The 25724-nt window shown below is 48.9% G+C and overlaps 1 protein-coding gene and 1 non-coding gene across 8 annotated transcripts in view; both read left to right on the top strand.

The window, feature by feature from the left end:
• The window catches only part of SSH1 (slingshot protein phosphatase 1), a 75040-nt gene extending 59891 nt beyond the window's left edge, over positions 1–15149 (top strand). For 6 of the 7 annotated variants that reach the window (XM_024256687.3, XM_063712246.1, XM_054527621.2 and 3 more), the window contains 2 exons: positions 5012–5558; positions 8596–15149. In XM_024256687.3, the coding sequence (XP_024112455.2) occupies positions 5012–5558; positions 8596–9852 (1804 nt within the window). In that variant the 3' untranslated portion in view covers positions 9853–15149. Of the gene's footprint in view, positions 1–5011; positions 5921–8595 lie in introns of those variants that run through there. The other variant, XM_054527622.2, reaches the window with a different exon arrangement.
• A 4443-nt stretch (positions 15150–19592) lies between these two features.
• LOC112135984 (small nucleolar RNA SNORA40) lies at positions 19593–19720 on the top strand. The gene has a single exon (XR_002917199.2). It is a non-coding gene; the product is annotated as a small nucleolar RNA SNORA40 (small nucleolar RNA).
• The last annotated feature ends 6004 nt before the right edge of the window (positions 19721–25724 follow it).

Below are 25724 nucleotides of genomic sequence, written 5' to 3'. Positions count from 1 at the left end.
AGAGGAATGAGGTCACATGGGCAAATTGAAGAATAGTGAATGTGGAGAATTTTATTGAGTGATGAAAGCAGCCCTCAGCAGAGAGGGGAGCTGGAAAGGGGATAGGAAGGGAAGGTCGCTCTCCACTGAGGTCAAAGCCACCTCTCTGCCTCGTCCAGCCTCCATCTTCTAAAATCAAGCTGCCTCTCTCCGACATCCAGGCAGTTCTTCCTGACATCCAGCTGCTGCTTCTCTCTGCCAGCTGTGTCTGGGGTCTTTATAGGCACAGGATGGGGGCGGAGTGGGCTATAGGTAGTTTTGGAAAAGGCAACATTCAATTGGTAAAAAGACATTATTCAGAAACAGCCAGTCGGGAGAGAGCAGGCACACAGGGATGGGTGTTTTTACTCTGGGACACAGGTTTCAGGCTTTTCGGCTTGAAGGTGGGGTTTTGCCAGGGACCTGCCCCTGTCTGCCTAGAATTTCTCTGCATCCTATTGCTGTCATTGGCAACATGCTAAGACCGTGTCTCTACTAGAAGTACAAAAAAAAAAGCCAAGTGTGGTGGCGTGTGCCAGTGGTCCTAGCTGCTTGGGATGCTGAGATCAGAGGGTTGCTTGAGCCCAGGGGGCAGAGGTTGCAGTGAGCCGAGACTGTGCCACTGCACTCCAGCCTGGGTGACAGAACCAGACCCTGTCTGAAAAAGAAAACAAAAAAAAAACAATGAATGCTCACCTTAATGTGGATGTTAATGGTACAGGTGCTGTAGAAAACAGTATGGTGGTTCTTCAGAAAATTAGGGGCCAGGCATGGTGGCTAACGCCTATAATCCCAGTACTTTGGGAGACCCAGGCAGGTGGATCACCTGAGGTCAGGAGTTCAAGGCCAGCCTAACCAACATGGAGAAACCCCGTCTCTACTAAAAATACAAAACTAGCTGGGTGTGGTGGCATGCACCTGTAATCCCAGCTACTCAGGAGGCTGAGGCAGGAGAATTGCTTGAACCTGGGAGGTGGAGGTTACAGTGAGCCGAGATCACGCCATTGCACTCCAGCCTGGGCAACGAGGGCAACAACAGCAAAACTTCGTCTAAAAAAAAAAAAAAAAAAAAAAAAGGAATAAAATTATTATATCATCCAGCAATTCCACTTGTGGAAATATATCCAAAACAATTGAAAGCAGAGTCTCGGAGAGATATTTATACATTAGTGCTTATAGCAACATTATCCATGATAGCCAAAAAGTGGAAGCAACCCACGTGTTCATTGACGGATGAATGAACAAACAAAACGTGACATATTCATACAATGGATATTACACAGCCTTAAAAAGGAAGGAAAGACTGACACAGGCTACGACAGTCATGAACCTTCATGACATTGTGCTAAGTGAAATAAGCAAATCACAAAAAGAACTACTGTATGTTTCCATGCATATGAGATACTTAGAGAAGTCAAAGTCACAGAGACAGAGAGTAGAATGGTGGTTGCCAGGGACTGGAAGAAGAAGGGAATGGGGAGTTACTGTTCAATGGGTACCGAATTTCAGCTTTGCCAGAGACAGAGCATTCTGGAGACTCTAGAGGCTGTCTGGTTGGTGGTGATGGTTGCATAACAGTATGAATGTATTTAATGTACACTTAGAAGTGGTCAAGATGAGGCCGGGTGCGGTGGCTCATGCCCATAATCCCAGCACTTTAAGAGGCCGAGGCAGGTGGCTCACTTGAGGTCAGGAGTTCGAGACCAGTCTGGCCAACAAGGTTAAACCCCGTCTCTACTAAAAATACAAGAATTAGCTGGGTGTGGTGGTGCGCACCTGTAATCCCAGCTACTTGGAAGGCTGAGGCAGGAGAATGGCTTGAACCTGGGAGACCAGGAGTTCAAGACCGCAGTGAGCCATGATCGCATCACTGCACTCCAGCCTGAGCAACAGAGCGAGACCTTTTCTCAGAAAGAAATACATAAAAATTTTTAAAATGTATAAATAAAAAGTGGTCAGGGTGGCAAATTTTATTTTTTTGAGACAGGATCTCACTCTGTCACCCAGGCTGGAGTGCAGGGTATGATCATGACACCTCAACCTCCCAGGCTCAAGTGATTCTCCCACCTCAGCCCCCCAAGCAGCTGGGACTACAGGTGTGCACCACAATAGCCGGTTAATTTTTTGTATTTTTTTCTGTAGAGACAAGGTTTCGGTATGTTGCCCAGGCTGGTCTCAAACTCCTGGGTTCAATCGATCCTTCTACCTCGGCCTTCCAAAGTGCTGGGCCACCACACCTGGCCCAAATTTTATGTTATATGTATTTTAGCTGTAAAAAAAAATTGAGGGTCAGGCGCTGTAATCCCAGCACTTTGGGAGGCCAATGCAGGCGGATCACCTGAGGTCAGGAGTTTGAGACCAGCCTGGCCAACATAGTGAAACCCCATCGCTTCTAAAAATATACCAAAAAAATTAGCCAGGTGTGGTGGTGTGTGCCTGTAATCTCAGCTACTCAGGAGGCTGAGGCACGAGGATTGCTTGAACCCGGGAGGCAGAGGTTCCGAGATCATACCACTGTACCCCAGCCTGGGTGACAGAGTGAGACTTCACCTCAAAAAAAAAAGTTTTTGAAGAATACCCACCCAATAGGGCTGCTGTGAGGTTTGCATGAGTGCTGTCTGTCAATCAAGCAAAATGACCGAGGCAAGTCTCAATCATTTTAGGAGGTTTATTTGCCAATGTTAAGGATGCGCACCCGGGAGACAGGTCTGTGCCTTTCTCCAAAGATAATTTTGAGGGCTTCAAATTTTAAGGGGAAAGGATGGGATATTGAGAAATGCACAATTTTCATGTGAAGTTGGGTAGGGGGAAAAGAGTCACGCACGCCTTCATCTGGCTTAGTGAATCTGCGTTTTTGCATAACATAGACAGTAGGGCAGAGGAAACAATCAGATATGCATTTGTGTAAGGTGGTTAGAGGGATGACTTTGAGTTCTGTCTTGTGTCTTCCTTCCCACCCACCCCCCCAACCTGTGAAGATAGTGGGCAATTTACATTGCCATGGTGAATTTTAACAGAAAAGCTTTAGGGTAAAGATCTTGGGGACCGCAAGGAATTTCCTTGTGGGCAAGATATGAGGGAGGTGTGTAGCTTTTCATCTTCGTAGCCATCTTATTTAGGAACCAAAATGGGAGGCAGATTTGCGTGACCCACTTCCCGGCTTGACTTTTCCCTTTGGCTTAGTGAGTTTGGGGTCCTAAGATTTGTTTTCCTTTTGCAGTGCTAAACAATTTTACCTTTACAGATACTTCCACATCTGGCTTGTAGTAAATAATAAATGTAGCTTAAAGTCTCTGAACTCCCACCCTAAAAATTTCTGTACAGGTTATCCCCCTTTTACGAGGATCAGGGCAGGGATAAGGAGCTGACATTGAGAGGTTGACCTGTCCCCCCATCACACAGCCAGTGGGCGGCAGGAGGGAGAGGTACACCGCAGCCCCTCACTCAGCCTCTGAGTCAGGGCACTGTGTGCAAAAAGCCCTGCGGTTCTGTTGCCCACACGGGGTGGTGGGGGAGGTCCTCGCTGTAGTTCCAGTACCCCAGGCTCTCAAGTTGGAAGCCCAGAGCCTGGGCGTCACTTTCTCCCGGTTCCTTTTCTAGTCTATACGAGAAGCAGGCCTCCCTGGGTGATATCAGGCCGGTGTTGGAAGGAAGCCACAGGCGAAGTCCACCAGCTTCTTGGCCAAGTTTGGGAACGCAGGAGTGCCCTGGCAGAGTTAAACAGGGTCCAGAGAACAGCGCCAGCCAACTGTGGACTCCTTCACTGTTGGAAGGGCTGGACAGGTCCCCAGGCAAGGCCCAGAGGAGGAGGAGGAAGAGCGAGCATCTCACTGTCCTCTCCCTGAGCCTGCCAGGCACTCAGTGGCCTTTGCAGCCTAAGCCAGGCACTCAAGGCCGGGTTCATAGCAGCGTGGCAGTGACCTTGAGTAGCTGCTGGCTGGGATGTGCACACTGAGCAGAGAGGATGAATGGCGCTGTCACACTGTGCTCTCACATTTACCTCTCTCTTTTTAACCCTCGCAAGCCTGTGATACTGGTATTACTTTAAGGTCCTTGAGGGTGACTTAGTTACCTTATTTCACCGTAAACTTTTTTTTTAATGCCTTACATTTAAAAAATGTATCATATGGCTTGGTGCAGTGGCTCATGCCTGTAATCCCAACACTTTGGGAGGCTGAGGTAGGAGGATTGCTTGAGACCAGGAGTACAAGACCAGCTTGGGCAACATAGCAAGACCCTGTCTCTACAAAAAAAAAAAAATTAGCCGGGGATGGTGTCACATGCCTGTAGCCCCACTTGGGAGGGTGAAACGGGAGGATCGCTTGAGCCCAGGAGTTTGAGGCTGCTGTGAAGCATGATCACACCACTGCACTGCCTGGGCCACAGAGTGAGACCCTCATCTCAAAAAAAAAAAAAAAAAAAAAGATTATAAAAACAATGTCATCATAGTAGAAGAAATTGTTTAAAAACTGACCTAAACAAATACTTTCTAGTTTTCCAGGATCTTCCCAAATGTGTTGAGTGCATTATGTGTGTATAGTTGTATTATCGTGTATAGATCTGTACATACTCCACTTTGATTCCCTTCATTTCCCTACAATATAGGTAGGAGAGCATTGTTATTCTTATTTGACAGAGAAATGAGAGATGGAGCGTAACTGACGTGACAAAGTTCATAAAATGAGGCAGCACTAAACACAGATACACAGATTGAAGTCTAGATGCCCCCGCATTCCTTCCCCATTGTCATCAGGGGCAGAAAGTCACATCAGGCTTCCTGTGCAAGCCTGGACAACTTAAGAGCCAGTGCTGTTTCTCATCCTTGTGTTTCTTGGGAACAAATGAATAGAGAGAGGCTTTATCTGAATGAGCCATGGATCGTCCCTGGCACCCTGACCTTGGGCAGCCCCTCACTGGCTCACCGCATACTCTTCCCAGCACCCCCAGGCACCATCCTCCTCCCCTCACCTTCCTCTACCCTCTCTCCCCGCAGCAAACAGCGGCACAACAAGCTATGGCGTCAGCAGACAGACAGCAGCCTCCAGCAGCCTGTGGATGACCCTACAGTACCCAGCGCCTTCTTGCCAGAGACCCCAGATGGCACCCCGGAAAGCCGGCTGCCCTTCTTGGATGATGCCGCCCAACCCGGCTTAGGGCCCCCTCTCCCCTGCTGTTTCCGGCGACTCTCAGACCCCCTTCTGCCTTCCCCCGAGGATGAAACTGGCAGCTTGGTCCACCTGGAGGATCCAGAGAGGGAGGCTCTGTTGGAGGAAGCTGCTGCACCTGCAGAGGTGCACAGGCCGGCCAGACAGCCCCAGCAAGGTTCCGGACTCTGTGAGAAGGATGTGAAGAAGAAACTAGAGTTTGGGAGTCCCAAAGGCCGGAGTGGCTCCTTGCTGCAGGTGGAGGAGATGGAAAGGGAGGAGGGCCTGGGAGCAGGGAGGTGGGGGCAGCTTCCAACCCAGCTCGATCAAAACCTGCCCAACTCGGAGAACCTAAACAACAACAACAGCAAGAGGAGCTATCCCGACGGCATGGAGGTAGGCAGAGCCCGGCCTGCAGGGTGGCACACCCCATCCCTTCCATCCCACTCTGATTGGCCTACCTCAGCCTCTGTAGCAGGGACTATAGGCACCCGCCACCACACCCAGCTGATTTTTTTCTATTGTCTCTGCTGGGCCCCCAGCTCCCATCTCCAGGGACCTGAGGGTTCTTTCAGAGGGTGATTCTGCTGGTGAGTACGTAGTACATACCTTATATAGCGAATTGAGGATCTGTTGGGAATAACACATATCTCTGCACGCCATCTTCACCCCGTGTACCTTATTCATACCCTGGGCAGGGCTTCCAACTCAATTTCTTTTTGTGTATGTAAAATTAAAACATAAAATTTATCAGCCAACTTCAGCCTTTATCGATATATGACTATTCTTTTTCATCTCACCCCTACCCACTTCCCCACACCCCTGATGATTCTGGAACCAATCCCAGATTTAGATATAGATACCTATATCTAAAAAGTATATATTATAGGTATATACTGTAGATATAGATAGATAGATACATACTGTAGACAAGTTGTCACTGTTTCCCATGCTGGAGTACAGTGGCATGATCACGGTTCACTGCAGCCTTGACCTACCAGGCTCAAGTGATCCTCCCACCTCAGCCTCCTGAGTACCCGGGACCACAGGCACATGCTACCACACCCGGTTATTTTTTTCTATTTTTTTTGTAGAGATGAGGTCTCACTGTTGCCCAGCCTGGTCTCAAGCCATCTGCCCACCTTGACTTCCCAAAGTGCTGGAATTACAGGTTTGAGTCACCACGCTTGGCCTCAGATATATCATTTTATTCATAAATGCTCCAGTATGTTAACATAGCCACAATACCATTGTCACCTTTTAAAAAAACTGATAGGGCCAGACGCGGTGGCTCACATCTGTAATCCCAGCACGTTGGGAAGCCGAGGCAGGCGGATCAGGAGGTCAGGAGATTGAGACTATCCTGACCAACATGGTGAAACCCTGTCTCTACTAAAAATATAAAAATTAGCTGGGTGTGATGGTGCGTGCCTGTAATCCCAGCTACTCAGGAGGCTGAGGCATGAGAATTGCTTGAACCCAGGAGGCAGAGGTTGCAGTGAGTCAAATTCGTGCCACTGCACTCCAGCCTGGGTGACAGAGCGAGACTCCGTCTAAAAACAAAAAAAAACTGATAGTAATTTCCCAACATTGTCAAGTATCCAGCCTTCCAGCTTAGACTCTAATACTTAACTCCATTAGTCTCTTGGAGTTGCCATTTTTAGTGGATTATCTGCCACAAGGTTTGAGCTTCAACCTGGTGCTTACTGAGAAATTGGTTAATTCCAGCCAACCTTTTCCCTCCTCCATGGGGGAAGTGATGCAGGAGCAGAGGCTGGTTCAGTGGAAGGGTAGCCGTGCAGGCTGGTCTCCGCTTCCACCCTTGCCCTGCTGCTGACTTCGTTCCCTCTGGCTTCACCTGCCTATCTCACAGGACAGCTGTGGTTCTCAAGTGGGGGCACTTGGGGTCCTGACAGATGCGTTCAAGTACACAGCCGGTTTATTAACAGCATGTTATAATGCAGACAAAACTGGGCAGGTGCATCTGTCGACCTCCATAAAGCATTCCAAATCAAATACTAATTATGGATTTCCCCCACTTCCCTACTTACCACAAAGCAAATACCCATAAAGACAGATGAGATAAAACCCTGGGCCAGGTGCGGTGGCTCACGCTTATAATCCCAGCACTTTTGGAGGCCAAGGCAGGCAGATTATCTGAGGTCAGGAGTTTGAGACCGGCATGACCAACATGGTGAAACCCTGTCTCTACTAAAAATACAAAATTAGCTGGGGATGGTGCCGCACGCCTGTAATCCCAGCACTCTTGAGAGGCCGAGGTGGGCAGATCATCTGAGGTCAGGAGTTCGAGACCAGCCTGACCAACATGGTGAAACCCCATCTCTACTAAAAATATAAAATTAGCTGGGTGTGGTGGCGCATGCCTGTAATCCCAGCTACTCAGGAGGCTGAGGCAGGAGAATTGCTTGAACCCGGGAGGCAGAAGTTGCAGTGAGCCGAGATCACGCAATTGCACTCCACCCTGGGCAACAAGAGTGAAACTCCATTTAAAAAAAAACCCTGGAAGCCATGGCGGGGCCTTTAAGCGGGCGGGTGCTGAGCCCCCTCTGGCTGTGGTCTACAGGCAGGCTGGTTGGCTAAGAGGGGAAGTTGGGAGGCTGGGATCACAATGGGTCAGAGGATGGGGCAAGGACATAAGGAGGTGTTGAGAGACAGAGCTGGCGGGGTGTAGTGGCTCACGCCTGTAATCCTAGCACTTTTGGGAGGCCGAGGCAGGAGGATCACTTGAGCCAGGAGTTCGAGACCAGCCTGGGCAACATAGTAGGACCCTGTCTCTATCTGTTTGAAAGAGAGAGAGAGACAGAGCCCTGTTGCCCTCCTGCCTTGTCCTGCCCTCCAGCCTACAGTCCGGTGCAGGCGGGGTGGGGTGGGGGGTGTCCTCCTCCTTCTTCCCGCTTCCCTTCTGGACCTGCATGCTGCTCTCTCTGGCTGGTCAACACCTGCTTGTCCCAGAAGCCTCAGCTGAAGTGTCAGTTCCTCTGGGCAGCCTTCCCTCCGTGGAGACTTTGAACTTGTCCCTCTCTCCCCTGGGACTCTTCACACAGCTTTCTAGTCCATTCCCAGGACCACTGGGTACCTGTCAGTTGGCCTGTAAGGAAGTGAAGGGTGGAGACATAGAGGCGTGTGTCACGTTTACTTAGATCCTCACTGACCAAAAGGCAGGGGGTTTCCTTAGGAAACAATGTAAACTTGTTTTCTGTTGGGGTATAAAATCCACCTCAGGCCGGGCACGGTGGTTATTCACAATCAAGTGGGCTCCAGGAGGTCTGTCAGTACTAAGTGAAATGAGAGCCTCCCCTCCAGGCCCGGCCCCCGGTCCCATCTCGCACCCCAGTCCCTGCCCACCCTCACATTTTTGGTCTTTGGCTCATGACTGCACCGTCTCACCATGCTCTTGTCCCCTTCCTTGCAGCATGATGCTATATTTGGGATCCTTAACAAAGTGAAGCCTTCCTATAAATCCTGTGCCGACTGCATGTACCCTGCAGCCAGCGGGGCTCCTGAGGCCTCCAGGGAGCGATGTGAGGACCCCAATGCTCCCGCCATCTGCACCCAGCCAGCCTTCCTACCCCACATCACATCCTCCCCTGTGGCCCACTTGGCCAGCAGGTCCCGTGTTCCGGAAAAGCCAGCCTCTGGCCCAATCGAACCTCCCCTGTTCCTACCACCAGCAGGCTCCAAGAGGCCAGACACCAGTGGCCCTGGGGCTGGAGCTGCCCTAGAGCCACCAGCCAGCCTTTTGGAACCTTCGAGAGAGACCCCAAAAGTCCTGCCAAAGTCCCTCCTTTGGAAGAATTCTCACTGTGATAAGAACCCTCCCAGCACAGAAGTGGTGATAAAGGAAGAATCGTCACCCAAGAAAGATACGAAGCCAGCCAAGGACCTGAGGCTTCTGTTCAGTAATGAATCTGAGAAGCCGACAACCAACAGCTACCTGATGCAGCACCAGGAGTCCATCATGCAGCTGCAGAAGGCAGGCTTGGTCCGCAAGCACACCAAAGAGCTGGAGCGGCTGAAGAACGTGCCCGCAGACCCAGCACCTCCCTCCAGGGATGGCTCCGCCGGCAGGCTGGAGGCCAGCATCCCCGAGGAGAGCCAGGATCTAGCCGCGCCCCACGAGCTGAGCCCCCTGGTTATGTCCAGCCAGGCCGGGAGTGATGAGAAGTCAGAGGCTGCCCCCGCTTCATTGGAAGGAGGCTCACTGAAGAGCCCCCCTCCTTTCCTCTACCGCCTGGACCACACCAGTAGTTTCTCAAAAGACTTTCTGAAGACCATCTGCTACACCCCCACCTCCTCTTCCATGAGCTCCAACCTGACCCGGAGCTCCAGCAGCGATAGCATCCACAGCGTCCGTGGGAAGCCCGGGCTAGTGAAGCAGCGGACACAGGAGATTGAGACCCGGCTCCGGCTGGCGGGCCTCACCGTCTCTTCCCCACTGAAGCGCTCACACTCTCTTGCCAAGCTCGGGAGTCTCAACTTCTCGACGGAAGACCTGTCCAGTGAGGCTGACCCGTCCACCGTCGCTGACTCCCAGGACACCACGTTGAGCGAACCTTCCTTCTTGCATGAGCCCCAGGCAACCCCGAGGGACCCAGCTGCAACCTCCAAACCATCAGGGAAACCCGCCCCAGAAAACTTAAAGAGCCCTTCATGGATGAGCAAAAGCTGACCCACCTTTTGCTGCGTCAGGCTGGGCGGATATTTTCATATGATCCCTCCCTCACTTTCACTGTGGATTTGGATCGACCCCTTACATCTTGATTTCCCTTAAACGAGTGAAGTCATCCTAACTTTTCCCCTACTCTTGCCATAGAGAGGAGGAGAAGAAACTAACCAACATGCAGCACAAGAAGGGGAGCTATCAGTCGTGTGGCCTGGGAGAACTAGGAACCGCTGGCCAGGAGACACAAAACTCCGCTCCCACCGTCTTCAAGAAGAACGGTGTTTTAGGAAGAACGTGCACACATGGGCGCACACATCCAGCCTGTTCCCTTTGCATCCTGCAGAAGAGTCCTGGTGGTGGCAGCCTCACTGCAGCACACGTTCTAGCTCATTCTGGGCCTCGCAGAAAACTCTCGGATGGCAACATTAAGTCCTACCTCTGTTCTCGCTGTGCTTTTTATTTTTAGAACACACGAATGACCAAGGCTCGTTCCAGGGAATAATGCTCTGTCTGAAAGCGTTTTTCCAAAAAAAGAATTTTTCGTTTTGTGTTTTGGTTGGGACCCCAGATGCGTCAAGACTTTTAACCCGACAGCCCCAAGCACTGCTGGGTAAAGTCATCAGATGAGTAGTCCCACGCTGTTGTTGAGCTGACTCTGCCCGAATGGTGGTGCAGGCGCTCTGTCCTGGTTGTGTTGTTACGTGTTTGACCAGCACAGGGGTCCGGTGGGGAAAATGTATGGGTTGTTGTCAGTTGTTGCTAATGCTGAAGTTTAAATCTCAAGGGGAAGGGCCATGTGCTGAAACACATGGTTGTGTTTAGGTTTGAAATTGCTCAAGTGTCTGGCTCAGGTGGTGGTTCTGAGACACATCGTCCTGCTGGGAGCCCAGATGCTTAGGTCCACTAGGGCCCATCTAGGGAAGGGAAAGGAGATTTCAGCGGCTTCCCCAAAAGGAACGGGACTGTCAGGACGCTTCCCGGATGTCTACAGTTGCCCCTTCTTGCAGTGAGATTACTGCTTCCTGTTTCCCTCCAGCTCTTCCCAGCAGCAGTGATGGAGTATAAGAGGGATCTGTAGTCGCTGCCTGGCTCTGTGGGCGGCCCCTTTAAGACTCAGGTGAGCTCAGCCAGTCCAGCTGTGCCAGGCTTGAATCAAAGGTGTCAGCAAGCTAGATGTCAAAACATTTCAAGAGAGGCGGCTTGTCGAAAAGCAGAAAGGTTGAATTCAGAAGTCGGCAAACTATGGCATGTGGCCCTGTGAGCTAGGAATGGTTTTTCCTTTTTCCCTTCAGACGGCCTGGCTCTGTCACCCAGGCTGGAGTACAGTAGTGCAATCATGACTCCCTGCAGCATCAACCTCCCTGGCTCAAGCAATGGCTTTTACCTTTTTAAGGAGTTGTAAAAAAAGAAAAAATAATATGTGACAGAATTCACGTGGCCCACAAAGCCTGAGATACTTACTGTCAGGCCTTTTGTAGAAAAAGTTGCTGACTCCTGGTTTGATTTGCCACACAGAGCTGCCCATGGCCCTGTAGGAAGAAACTGGGTAAATTTGAAGCCCTCTGCCTCTCTGACACCTAAGGCCAGACCCTTCCCTCCTCCCGACCACAAGCTTTGCCAGCCCCGCACTAGCCTCACCTGTGCAGGATGGAGTAGGTTGCATACGTGGGGGAAGGCAGGTGAACACAGTTTGCTGAAGCTCTTCCACAATTCCATCTTGCCCTCAGCTGGGTCCGCCAGATTAATTCAGTGAAACCAGAAAGCCTTCAAGGGCCAGCTGAATTCTGAAAGTGAGTGAGTGAGCCATCATCTTGCATTGGCCAGAACCGTGCTCCCCAAAGCTATTCTAGAAAGCACCCCAGGCGGGGTCTGCAGGAACAAGGCTAGTTCATATTTTACCCAGTGGGCAGAGTTTTTGCAAAAATCCTCCCTCCAGGACTTTGTCTCCTTGGAGTGATTTTTAAAAATACTTAATTACTTTATAGGAAGCTGTTTTCCCACTAGTGTCAATTAAAATCACCTTAAAAGGTGATTATCCACTTATTCCTGAAACCCTGTGGGTTGTTCCCCCTCTCCCTCAGCCAACAAAAGCATAGCCTCAAAAAATATCAGGTTCAGTATGTTTTGCCAAATCAAATTTCATGTGGTAGATCAATTTTTGTGTCAAAATAATCTTTTAAATTTAGTGATGACAGGCTTTCGTTGGTTTTTTAACCACGTCTATGTATGAGAATGATATATTTTTGAAAACTTTAATTTTGAAAGCCATAATTTTTCTTATCTAAAGAGTTGGGTGGGGTGTGGAATCTGGAGAATACAAGTTGGTCTTTGGCTTCTGGCAAACTTACCCATTCATTTTCGGAAGCACAGCTAGCATATCAACATCTAGACAAGAGTGCTGGTCCCGTCATCAGAGCAAAGTGAAGCATTCTTGACTTGATGCTTAATACTCTGGCCTGGAGAAAAGGATAAGTTGTTTTTTTTTTTGGAAACCCAGATCAGTTGCATGTAAACAGATGGCACATGGCTATTTAAAATGCTATATGATTGGGCCGGGTGCAGTGGCTCACTTCTGTAATCCCAGCACTTTGGGAGGCCGAGGCAGGCAGATCATCTGAAGTCAGGAGTTCTAGACCAGCCTGGCCAACATGGTGAAACCCCGTCTCTACTAAAAATACAAAAACTTAGCTGGGGTGTGGTAGTGCGTGCCTGTAATCCTAGCTACTTAGGAGGCTGAGGCAGGAGAATCACTTGAACCTGGGTGGCGGAGGTTGCAATGAGCCGAAATCGCGCCACTGCACTCCAGCCTGGGTGCAGTGAAACTGGGAGTGAAACTCCGTCTCAAAAAAATAAAATGCTATATGAACAAGATGAGCATTCCGTCAGGCGTTGGGACACCTGGGCAAAGACAAATTCATACTGTCTCTGAAAAGAAAGTTTGCACTGTAACGTATGCCATAGCTTGGCCCTTGCTTTGTAGGCAACCTTAGCTGATGGGGAAAATTCCAAACATAAGTGGCACAGGAAAGAGGCAGGCGGAGGAGGCAGGGGTCTGCTGTGCAAGTCACTGGTTTTTTATGACTATCATTTTCATTGAATACATTTGTTGAATTGGGACAAAAGGAACATTTTCTAAATCAGCTTGATAATCTGTATAAACAGCTGAATCTGATCTTCTGCCTCACATTAATTCATGTGGCATGCCAAAAGTTAGACTGAACTTTTCTACATCTTCACCTTGCATTGATACAGGAAGGTCTTCTCTTTAAGTCTTGTTAAGTATAAGGGGGATGAGGAGAACCAGGCTGCTCTCAGATGGTAATTGACAATGCCGATTTCCATTTCTTTGTCTTATGGCTACTTCCGAGTCTTCTAGCAAGGTCCCTGGTTGCACGTATTTCCTAAGAACAAAGTTTATTTCTCTTTACATTCCCTGCTTCCTTGCTCTCCGTGCAGGGACCCCAGCCAACCTCTGGGCTGTTGAATAGCTCTCTGCTGGGTGGCAAGCCCTTCTCCTTGGCACCCTGTTGCTTAAGCATATAGATTGCTCACCAGGTGCACACAGACAGCTGTACTGTCCAAGCCCATTCTGCTCCACCCTGTCCTCTTCAGCTAAAGAGCATTCCAGTAATCTAAAGCCCTTTCCCCCGGAGAAGTCCAGAGGATGCAGCAGTTTGGAGTTGAGCTTGAATAGAACAGACCCTCAGCACGGCCCTGGACTAATGCACTCTTATCTGAGGGCAGTCCATTCTAGAAGGTTGATGAATTTCCCCACCACTCTCCTGGGGACCTTTTCTCCCTAGTGGGAACAAATGCTACATAATTTAGTCAAGATCCTATTAAGTCACCTCACCTGAGGCATCTGGACAGGGCGTTGCCTTCCATTGGTGGGAAATTGTTGGTGCCAGAATACATTTTGCCCAAAACTCTTCTCATTGGCGGGAAATTGTTGGTGCCAGAATACATTTTGCCCAAAACTCTTCTCATTGGCTGGCCACCTAGCAGGGCTCCTCTAAACACGCAACTCAGCGAGGGGACCTCCTTCACCTCTGGCAAGAGAGCTGGGTAGATCAGAAACTTGGTGACACCTGGCTAGCACGGAGCAGGCTCACTTGTCTTGGTCCCACTACCCAGATTCCTGCAGACATTGCAGGCCAAATGAAGGTTGTTGAATGCCCTGTCCCCAGCCACCTGTTTTGTTATCGTCTGCTCTGCAATGGAATGCCTATGTGTTTGAGTTCACTCTGCATCTGTATATTTGAGTATAGAAACCGAGTCAAGTGATCATGTGCATCCAGACACACTGTGTCACCTGAGCCACAGAGCAAATCACCTTAACGATCTGGAATGAAACTGTGACCATTGCCGCCCTGGGTGGTTCTGGAGAGACTGCCGTCTTCTTGTTTGGCCGTAGGTGCTGGGGCCCTGGCTTCGGTCACTGTCTCAGACAGGAGTCCCGATAAGCAGATCACCAGTCCTCCACTGTCCTTCCTGTCGGCCTTGCTGCATGAGAAGATAGCTGCTTCCTCCCTCTTTTCCTACACTGTAATTATTTTTACAATTGAGTGCCTTAATAATAGTTTACAAATACTATGTATTTATGCAAAACTGTTAAACTCTCATCTGTTATGATTGGATACTTGGTCTTGTCAGTAGTGGTCGGTATTGGGATGTGAGCTTGTCCTACTCCATATGTGTTTATTCTGCTATGCAGTTATACATTGTGTGTTCACATCTATTCCAAGGAGCCTTGCTAGAAACAACACTGGTAGTTCCTGCAGGCCAGGCAGGTATTGGCCCATGCTGTGTCCCATAGGAGCCAATGAAAGAACGTAGCTTGGTCTGCTAGCCAGCCATGGGGTGGTGCAGGCCAGGCAGCCTCTGCACCAGAGTCCAGCACCTGCCCATTCCCCAGTCACACAATCATACTCTTCTTTCATAGAGATTTTATTACCACCTAGGCCACCCTAGTTTTCCTCTCTGTTAGTGTCCTGAGCTCTTTTGCAACAAAATGTAGGTACAGACGAATCCCTGTCCCTCCCCTAATCAGGAGCTCCACACCATGAGTTGTTTGGTTTTCCAGAAGCTGCCAGTGGGTTCCCGTGAATTGCGTTACAATATCGATGATTTTTTTTATTATATTGTTTTTCTTCTTGTTTTTTTAATATATTTAAAGGCAGTATCTTTTGTACTGTGAATTTGCAGTAGAAGATGCAGAATGCACTTTTTTTTTACTTCTGTTGGTGTGTATTGTATATAGTGTGTGTGCTTCTTGTGATGAAAATAAACTTTTTCTTTATAAATTCCTGATGACTGAGTTTATATAAAAGGAAACTGCTTCCTCAACCCTTGCCAAAACAGTCTGATACATCGTCATCATCGTCGTCATTGACATGGCCCATCTTTACTGAGCATCTATTATGTGCTAAGTTCTTTGCTAGAAAACCTGGACAAGTTACACCAAAGAAAGGACCATGGGAAGAAATGTTAGCTCCTCCCGGAACTAGTCTGTTTTCTTTCTAATTTTGTCAGTAAGCAAGAGCAGGCCCACTTGTGGGTAGTCCTTTGTGTACCAAAAAAAAAAGTTACCCACCAGGAAAGGTTTTGGACTTTGGGTGGGTTCTCTTCCTGTACAAGTAGGAAATGTAAAGCCAGAGGTGTGCACTAGAGAACATCTAACCTGCTCCCACCAGCCCTGGTGGGAGAGGGAGGACCCTGGAGGCTAAGTACTGCTGATTTCCAAGGTACATGCTCATGTCCCAGTCCACTGCACACCAGGCAGCTTTTGGTGGCTCTCCTCCCTTGGACACTCAGGAAACAGAGCTGCTTCTATTTTTTTTTTTTTTTTAATTTTTATTTTTTTGAGACTGGGTCTGGCTCTCTTGCTCAGGCTGGAGTTCAGTGGTGCCATCATAGCTCACTGCAACCTCAACTTCCTAGGCTAAAGTGACCCTCCCACCTCAAGCAATCCTCCCACCTCAGCCTCACCAGTAGCTGGGACTACAGGCGTGCACCACCTTGCCCTGCTAATTTTTACAATTTATTAAAGAGATGAAGTCTCGCTTTGCTGCCCAGGCTGGTCTTTAACTCCTGTCTTCAAGTGATCCTCCCACCTTGGCCTCCCAAAGTGCTGGGATTACAGGTGTGAGCCCCCTCAACTTCCATCTTAAAATTCTGCCTCCTTAGAGTTCTTTGCTTTCTGCTGTGTAGTCAGGGAGGAGTGACATTCACTCAGTCTCCTCTGTCTGGATGCGATACATCATTTCTACTCGCTTTCCAGTGGGCAAGGCCCAGTCACGGGGTCCCAGTGCAGCAGCCAGGGAGACTGGGAAATGTATGGGGCACATGTATTTGGTGAGCACTGACTGCCGCAAGTACCTGGGCGTGACCCCTAAATTCCAGTGCCTGCAGAGCCAGGAAGTATTTTGTTCAGTTCATTTGGACTTGCTCTGTCTCTCAACTGGACTCAAAAGACTGATGAATAAACCAGAATGCAAGTTTATTACTTTACCAAAAGAATTATAATCATCAAGCAGACCAGATTACTCACATGCTGATTAGCACATATAGTCCTGCTAGGTAAGTTTTCTTTTTTTGAGACAGGCTGGAGTGCAGTGGCAGTCATGGTTCACTGAAGCGTTGATCTCCTGGGCTCCAGCAATCCTGCCTCAGCCTCCCAAGTAGCTGGGACCAGAGCCACACACTGCTGCACCCAGCTAAATTTATTTATTTAAAAGATAGGGTCTCACCATGTTGCCCAGACTGGTCTTGAACTCCTGGTTTCTGATGATCCTCCTGCCTCAGCCTCCCAAAGTGTTGAGATTATAGGCATGAGCCACTGTGCCCAGCCCCTTCTAGGTAAATCTCTATGGGGTGCCAAATTTTGGTTAAGAATTGCTTATTGAACATTAAAAGTTTAGTGGGATGCTTCTTTTTTTTTTTCTTTTGAGATGGAGTTTAGCTCTTGTTGCCCAGACTGGAGTGCAATGGCGTGATCTCAGCTCACCGCAACCTCCGCCTCCTGGGTTCAAGTGATTTTCCTGCCTCAGCCTCCTGAGTAGCTGGGACTACGGGCATGTGCCACCACGCCTGGCTAATTTTGTATTTTTAATAGAAATGGGGTTTCTCCATGTTGGTCAGGCTGTTCTCAAACTCCCAACCTCAGGTAATCCACCCGCCTTGGCCTCCCAAAGCGCAAGGATTACAGGCATGAGCCACTGCGCCCAGCCACAGGATGCTTCTAATAGTGTTATCAAGCTATAATGACCCCTCTCTGTAAAATGTTTTAAAAACAAATCACTGAGGGTCATGGTTCAAGACACTGTTCTCTGGCAAGATTGAAGATAGCTAACAAATTCTCTTTGGGTTCCAGCCATGAATGGGGTGGGATGGGCCCCAGCAATCTGTATGTTTCTGAGATTCCCTGGGAATTCTGATGGCCAAGTTTAGAAACCATCAAAATAAGAATATGATGCAACTGAGGAGGCTCACGCTTTGCTAGTTACAATCATATTGCACACATGCTTTTTTGAGACAACACCCACACTATCCTAACAATGTGTGTTCATAAAACTCATCCGATACTGATTTGTTCAGGGCCCTAGGACAATTCCTGTAATTGGCTGCTTTTGCCCTGATTTCCTCCTCAGAGTAACCGTCTCGTGGTTGGGCGCGATCCCAGATCACACCTACAGTGGAGGTGGTTTTGCTGGGGAGGATCCGCATGCTTGTTTGTGTTTATGCCTGGGGAACCCCCTCTTGGCAAGATGTTCGGGAGAGTCTCCAAAGGCAGCTGGAGGACAACTTGGAACTTAGGGGGATTCACTTTATGGTAAAGAAGCCCTTTCTAAAGGAGAGCTCCACTGATAGTGCACAAAGTGAGCCCCACCCAGGAAACACCACCCACCCACGCATCCTTGCCTCCTAAAACCAGGTTATGTTTATCACATACCTTCTATGTGCTTTACATAAAGAATCCCCTGGAATCCTCCAAACTGGGCATTGCGGTCTGTGATGCGTATCTCAAAAGAGGTGAGAGGGTTGGGCACAGTGGCTCACGCCTGTAATCCCAGCACTTTGGGAGGTCGAGGCGGGTGGATCACTTGAGGTCAGAAGCTCAAGACCAGCCTGGCTCACATGGTGAAACGCCGTCTCAACTAAAAATACAAAAAGTAGCCGGGCATGATGGCAGGCGCCTGTAATCCCAGCTACTCAGGAGGCCGAGGCAGGAGAATCGCTTGAACCCGGGAGGTGGAGGTTGCTGTGAGCCAAGATTGCACCACCGCACTCCAACCTGGGTGACAGAGTGAGACTCCGTCTCAAAAAAAAAAAAAGAGAGAGGTAGAGGAGAGTCCTTTTCCTTCTAACTTTCTTGAACTCTTTGGACTACCTTGGGATCCTTCTATTTACTGCCTTGTTGGCATTATTCTCAGTTTATGAAAAAACGGGCACATAGAGTGGAAGTAATTTGCCTACAGGTACATCTAAAAATTGATGAAGCCAGATAGGAACTGCTCCCTCATCATCTGAAACCTTTCCCAGAGCTGTCTCTCCCACCGCAGAAGCAGAAAGAAGCCAGACGAAGATGCGTCTTGATCTCCCTTGTGATTTCAGCAAGAAAGCAGATGAGTTGGAGATGAAGCCCCCAGCTCCTGGGAAACTGGACCCACTTCTTGCTCCAAAGGCTATTGGGGTGACACAAGGTGTGTTTCTCTCCTGTAGATCATATTCACCATATTTTGCCTTTAAATGGAAATTGTGCATCCTGAAGTACCTTGTTAAGAGTCCATTTTCAGCCTGAAATTCCTTTTTTTTGTAAACCACTTCAGCAAATAAAGTGTTGGCATTTACATTAGCAACCTCCCAGCCTAGGAGAGGATGCTCCAGCATCCGACTCTAAAAGACGAATTTGTCTGGGCACGGTGGCTCACGCCTGTTATCCCAACACCTTGAGAGGCCGAGGCAGGCAGATTGCTTGAGCCCAGGAGTTCAAGACCGGCCTGGGTAACATGGTGAACCCCCATCTCTACCAGTAATACAAAAATTAGCCAGGCATGGTGGTGTGCCAGTGGTCCCAGCTACTTGAGTGGCTGAGGTGAAGGATCTCCTGAGCCTGGGAGGCAGAGGTTGCAGTGAGCCGAGATCGAACCACCGCACTCCAGCCTACGCAACAGAGCAAGACTGTGTCTCAAAAACAAATAAAAATAAAAGATTTTAAAAAGACAAATTATCCCACAAATGGTACATAGTGGTGGTGGTGGTGGTGGTGGTAGACCTCCCTCTGGTTCTTGAAATTGGATCAAAACAAACTGACAATGCTACCTACTTCATGGGGCCATTGGAGAATTCACTGATAATGCATGCAGATCCCCTTCTGCCTGGCACACTACCTAATAAATAAACGGTGGTTGTTATTGTTGGAATTGGAGGATATATTGAGCATCTCCTAGTTGCAAGGGTTTCACACGTATTACCAAGTTAATCCTCACAGCAGATATGATTCTGTTTTACAAAGGAAGCGGTGGATGCTCAGAGAGGTTAGGTAACGTGGGTCAGGGACACACAGCCAGGAAGGGGCAGAGGCTGGGAGTGCCTGATTCCAAATTCATGCGATTTCTACCCCACTGTCTTCTCCCCAAGGAAAATAGTCCCTAATGCATGTGTGCAATGCTTAGAGGGCAGTAGATGCTCAACAGATGCTGAGAGAGTGAGGAGTAAATGAGATATGCCATGAAAAGGAGCCCCTATGGACTTAGGTGTGCGTTTGTTTAACTTGTGGGCAAGTACTTATAGACAGGTGCAAACAATAAATCTCCTTTTGCAACCAAGAACTTGTTGTTCAGTATGAGTTTTGATACATATAAGAAAGGCTATTATGATATCTGAGACAGTTAACTAAGGGAGGGAGTATTGATAACCATAAGTGTTAGTTGCAGGCTGGGCACAGTGGCTCATGCCTGCAGTCCCCTCACTTTGGGAGGCTGAGGTGGGAGGATTGCTTGAAGCCAGGAGTTCAAGACCAGCCTGGGCAAGAAAGCAACACCCCATCTCCACAAAACTTTAAAAATTAGCTGGGTGTGGGGGCATGTGCCTATAGTTGTAGCTACTCTAAAGAGGCAGGAGGATCGCTTGAGCCCAGGAGTTGGAGGCTGCAATGAGCTTTGATGGCACCACTGTACTCCAGCCTAGTCAACAAAGTAAAACCTGTCTCTTAAAAAAAAAAAAAAGGTTCTAGGACTGTAGAATCATTAGCTTAAAAGCATAGGATTTGAGGGAAAACCTCAGTTATATTAATTTTGTATTCCAATTTCATGTTGACTTGATTTTTTATAAAGATCTTTTTTAAAAAGGAGCCCCTGCTTCATTTGACAAAGCTTGGAACGTTTGGGGACACCCAGGACTGCCTAAACCAAGTTCCACTGGGGCTGGGGCCATGTCTCAGTCACTTCTGAGACTGGCAAGGGCCTGGCATACTGGGACTGAACCCCAGGTTGATGCCAGGCATTTGCTGTGAATCAAAGAAGCCTGAGTTTTTCAGAGTCCAGAAGAATCTGGAAGGTCAACCAAGCCAAGCCCCTTTGTAACATCCATTCATTCTGGCATTCCTCTCTGGTTCATGGAGCCCCTGCTGTGGGCCAGGCACTGGGGAAGAGAAGAGGCAGTCTGTGTCATCCCGGGAATCCTGACAGAAAGCCTTCTGTGAAAGAAAGAAAACTCACCACCTGCTAACAGCAATGGGTTAGACAGGGAGGATTCAAGGCTATTTTGTTCCTTCTTTTGTCTATCTTCCAAAATCTCTGCAACAGAATTATGTTACTTTTTTTTCTTTTTTTTGGGATGGAGTCTCGCTCTGTTGCCCAGGCTGGAGTGCAATGGTGTGATCTCGGCTCACTGCAACCTCTGCCTCCCGGGCTCAAACAATTCTCCTGCCTCAGCCTCCCGAGTAGCTGGAATAACAGGCATGCACTACCACGGCTGGCTAATTTTTGTATTTTTAGTAAAGATAGGGTTTTGTCATGTTGGCCAGGCTGGTCTCGAACTCCTGACCTCAGGTGACCACCTGCCTTGGCCTCCCAAAGTGCTGGGATTACAGGTGTGAGCCACCACATCCGGCTTTTTTGTTTTGGACAGAGTCTCTCTCTGTCGCCCAGGCTATAGTGCAGTAGCTCAATCTTGGCTCACTGCAACCTCTGCCTCCTGAGCTCAAGTGATTCTCCTGCCTTAGCTTCCTGAGTAGCTGGGACTACAGGCACATGCCACCATACCCGGCTAACTTTTCGTATTTTCAGTAGAGATGGGGTTTCACCATGTTGGCCAGGCTGGTCTCGAACTCCTGACCTCAAGTGATCTGCCCGTGTCGGCCTCAGGATTATGTTACTTTCATAATTTAAAAAATGTGGCCGGGCACGGTGGCTCACGCCTGTAATCCCAGCACTTTAGGAGGTCGAGGCGGGTGGATCATGAGGTCAGGAGATCGAGACCATCCTGGCCAACGCGGTGAAACCCCGTCTCTACTAAAAATACAAAAAATTATCTGGGCGTGGTGGCAGGCGCCTGTAGTCCCAGCTACTCGGGAGGCTGAGGCAGGAGAATGGCGTGAACCTGGGAGGCAGAGCTTGCAGTGAGTCAAGATCATACCACTGCACTGCAGCCTGGGCGGCAGAGTGAGACTCCGTCTCAAACAAAAAACAAAACAAAAGCTTATAAAAAATGTGGCTGGGTGAGGTGGCTCATGCCTGTAATCCCAGCACTTTGGGAGGCCGAGGTGGGCGGATCACGAGGTCCGGAGTTCGAGACTAGCCTGGCCAACATGATGAAACCCCGCCTCTATTAAAAATACAAAAATCAGCCAGGTGTGGGGGCAGGCACCTGTAATCCTGGCTCCTCAGGAGGCTGAGGCAGGAGAATTGCTTGAACTCAGGAGGTGGAGGTTGCAGTGAGCCGAGACTGTTCCACTGCACTCCAGCCTGGGTGACAGAGCAAGACTCCGTCTTGGAAAAAAAAAAGTAAAGATTTAATAAAAGAATTTTTTTTTAAATTGAGCTAAAATTTGCTCTCTAAGCTCCCAGGCCCATGGCTCTAGGAAACTCAGTAGAGTATTTTTGTGGAAGGCTCTTTCCTTCCCTCCCTTTGACGGGGTTGCCTGGGTCCCCAGGAACAGAGTACTTTTGGATCACTGTAGCTCTCGGGTGCCAGGCAGGGGCTTACTGTCCTGGGCTGTCAGCTGCTCCAGGTTGCTTGTGCCCACCCTTCTGAGTGCCTGAGGGTGGCAAGGGAACTGCGTGGTGTGACAATGGAAGTACAGTGCCCAGGGCTGACTTCAGGGCAGTTGCATAGGACTCTAAATTTGTGAAGACCTTGCACTTGGTTTTCATGTTTTGCTGTCACCATCTTGAAATTTCTCATCATTCTTAAACAAGAGCGTGGCCTTTTTGTTTTCCACTGGGTCTAGTAAATTATGTAGCTGGTCCTGGCAGCATTACCATTCGATCAAGGGTTTTGGAGCAAGACAGCCCTGGGTCCCAATCGCAGCTCCTTAATTTACACACTCAGCTACTTGGGACAAGTGACTGAATCTCTCTCCACCTCAGTTTCCCCATTTGGAAAACAGGAATAACCTCCTAGTGGTATTATAAAGACTAGCACTGTTGGTCTTTCCCTCTCGAAGTCCCCTCTCTCTCACTAGAGAGAGAGCTGTTTTCCTTTCTCTTCCTTTTGCCTATTAAACCTCCGCTCCCAAACTCTTCATGTGTGTCCATGTCCTAAATTTTCCTGGTGCGAGATGACGAACCCCAGGTATTTACCCCAGATAATGTAGCCGCTTCATAATAGGGACCTTGTCCAGATACCAAGGTACAACATTCATCAAAACGGTGAGTAGAGGAGCGGACTCCACCTCTGACCTTTGATCTCAGGGCTCTCAGCCTCCATTTTAGAACGAAGTCAAATCAATAATGGGTATCCATCAGCCAGTTAAAAACACGATTAGTGTGGCTGCCATTCTTAAAGACTCGGACGTCAGTCTTACTGGGGAGAACATGGAGAATCCTCCAGCGCCCATGGTTTGCTGGACGTGTTTGAACCAACTTCCTTTCACGGAGAACTTAGCCGTCACGTGGGGCTGGAAGAGGTTCTGGAGCAAGTGAGGATTTCTGGCTGGGGCTACCCCTTGGTGTTATCCAAAAGCTTCTAGACTGACCCAGGCCTCCAACTGCCCAATGGGGTTTTGGCAACGGGATCTCCAACTTTGCATTTTGTTTGTTTGTTTGAGACAGAATTGCTTGAACCCGGGAGGTGGAGGCTGCAGTGAGCTGAGATCACGCCTCTGCACTCCAGCCTGGGCGATAGAGCAAGGATCTCCTATCCTCTCTGTGTATGCAATGTGCGGGAAGTTTACAGTTCAGGGAAGTAATCTTGTTCGCTATATAAATCAGACACCGCCTCCTCAAACCTGACTATAAAATCCAGTGCATCCTCCGCTGGTGGCTCTTTTCCTCTTAGAAGTCTCCTCTCTCTCACTAGAGAGACAGAGCGGTTTTCCTTTCTCTTTCTTTTTCTTTTGCCTATTAAACCTTCGCTCCTTAAAAAAAACAGGGTAGCACTGTGTAATTAACACAAAGTAAATGCCCCTGAATCTTTATATTCTTTGTTTATAGAAAGTATTTAGCATAAGTAGCACAAAGTAATCCCTCAATGAGTAGTTGCTATAATCGTGGGGAAGACAGGCCGGCCCCCACAGGCCAGGCCTTGCTGACAGGTGGTTTCTCGTCCTGCCTGGCAACTCCCTTAGCATCTCCTGGAAGAGCCAATGGATGCAAACCCGAGCTCATTGAAGGAGGCGCTCAGCTAGGATTTGCACTGTGTCCTCCCACTCCCCTGCCACTGACCCCAAGAGGACAGGTCTGCCTCTCTCCAGACAACAAACACCATTTGTCCTCGACCTGGACCGGACCAGTCTTTCCCAACAGGCCTTCAGGGAGGGGAAAGGCATGGGCGGCCTGTGCGCGTGGGCTTGTCCCTGCTGTGATCCAAGTTACATCCTGTTCTGGCGTTGCTATGGCACAGCCAAAAACATCTGCCACAACAGACAGCTGGGACTGGCAGTTGGCAGCAGGGCTTGGATGGGCTGGGCACCAGAGGCTGGGCTGGAAAGGGTTCAAGACCGAGCAAGTCCAGGAGCTGGGCAGTGATCTGGGAAAACGCCCCGATACCCCCAAACACACGCATACACACACACACACACACACACACGCACGTGCGCATACACACACACGCACGTGTGCATACACATACACGCACGCACGCACGTGCACATACACATACACTCACATACGCATACACATGCATACACACACACATGCACGTGCACATACACATACAGACACACACACACACATGCACATGCGCATACACATACACGTACGCATACACACATGCATATACATGCATACACACATATGCACGTGCACATAAACATACACGCACACGCATACACATGCGCATACACATACACACATGCATACACACACGCACACACACGCATACATACATGCATACACACACATGCACACACACACATGCACACATGCTCTATTTAGGAGGCAAGCTGGACTTCTAGGACACGAGTTCCTAATTCTTCCTAGGAAAGGTTTCTAATTCTGCATTTTTTTTCCTGAAGTTCCTGAGACAAGACCTCAAGTGCATAGCCCTAGAGGGACTGGGCCCTCTGAAATTCTTGCCCTCATCTAGGTCCCAGCCAGGCCCACAGAATCGTCCAAGGCCTTATCCTGCTCCCAAAATGGAATTCACTTTCCCTGTTGTTGTTATTGCTGGTGTTTTTCCTGATTAGCAAAACACAGTGATTGTAACAAAATCACATGATGCAGAGGAGTGATAACAGCTGTGCTTATGCGGCATGAGCCAGCTGCTGTGCCACATCCCTCTCATTAACAAAATATACGTAGAAAGTGTTTAGAACAGCCCCTGGCCCTGGTAAGTGCTCTACACCGTACCCGTAATCCCAGCACTTTGGGAGGTCGGGCAGGCGGATTGCTCGAGCTCAAAAGTTCGTGACCAGTCTGGGCAACACGGTGAAACCCTGTCTCTACAAAAAATACAAAAATTAGCCAGGTGCAGTGGTGAGCACCTATAGTCCTAGCTACTCAGGAGGCTCAGGTGGGAGGATCACTTGGGCCCAGGACATTGAGGCCACAATGAGCCATGACTGTGCCACTGCACTCCAGCCTGGGTGATACAGTGAGAGACCTTGTCTCAATCAATCAATCAATTAATCAATAAAGTAATTGTCAGAATGATCTGATTTTCTATGACAAGGTAGTGATACAGGTATTAATAACACAATATCTAAAAGAGGAAGTGAGGCTTGGAGTGTGACATCACCTGCCTAAGGTCACATGATGAGTGTCCTACCTGGATTTGAACTCAGGTTACACCAATGCTAAAGCTCTAAGCTCAGAATCTCCCCCCTCCGCCACCCTTTATGCAGCTGTCCTTAGTTCTTGAACATCTGTTGCTCCTTTCTCTCCCCCAGCCACAGCCCTGACCTCATTCCTGCTGAAGGCCCCAGGGGCCTGGCTGAGGTCACAGTTTTGGCCACAGATCCACAGAGGCGACACCCTGTCTGAAGCCACTGGGGATTCTTTTCACTAGTTTGTCCTATATTCCTGGGCTCTGAGGGTCTTGGGAACTCTCTGCTTGTCCTCTCCCAAAGCATGGACTTTGGGATATCACCCCTCTTCTCTCCCTGTCCACTTTCTGTGCCCTGTGGTAGGGGCTCACTGGGATTAGAACAGTAATCATGAATGAAAGAATTTTTTTTTTTTTTTTTTTTGAGATGGAGTCTTGCTCTGTCGCCCAGG

This window comes from Pongo abelii, chromosome 10 (assembly GCF_028885655.2).
Source record: "Pongo abelii isolate AG06213 chromosome 10, NHGRI_mPonAbe1-v2.0_pri, whole genome shotgun sequence".
NCBI lineage: Eukaryota > Metazoa > Chordata > Mammalia > Primates > Hominidae > Pongo > Pongo abelii.
This window is presented reverse-complemented; position numbering and strand designations above follow the sequence as displayed.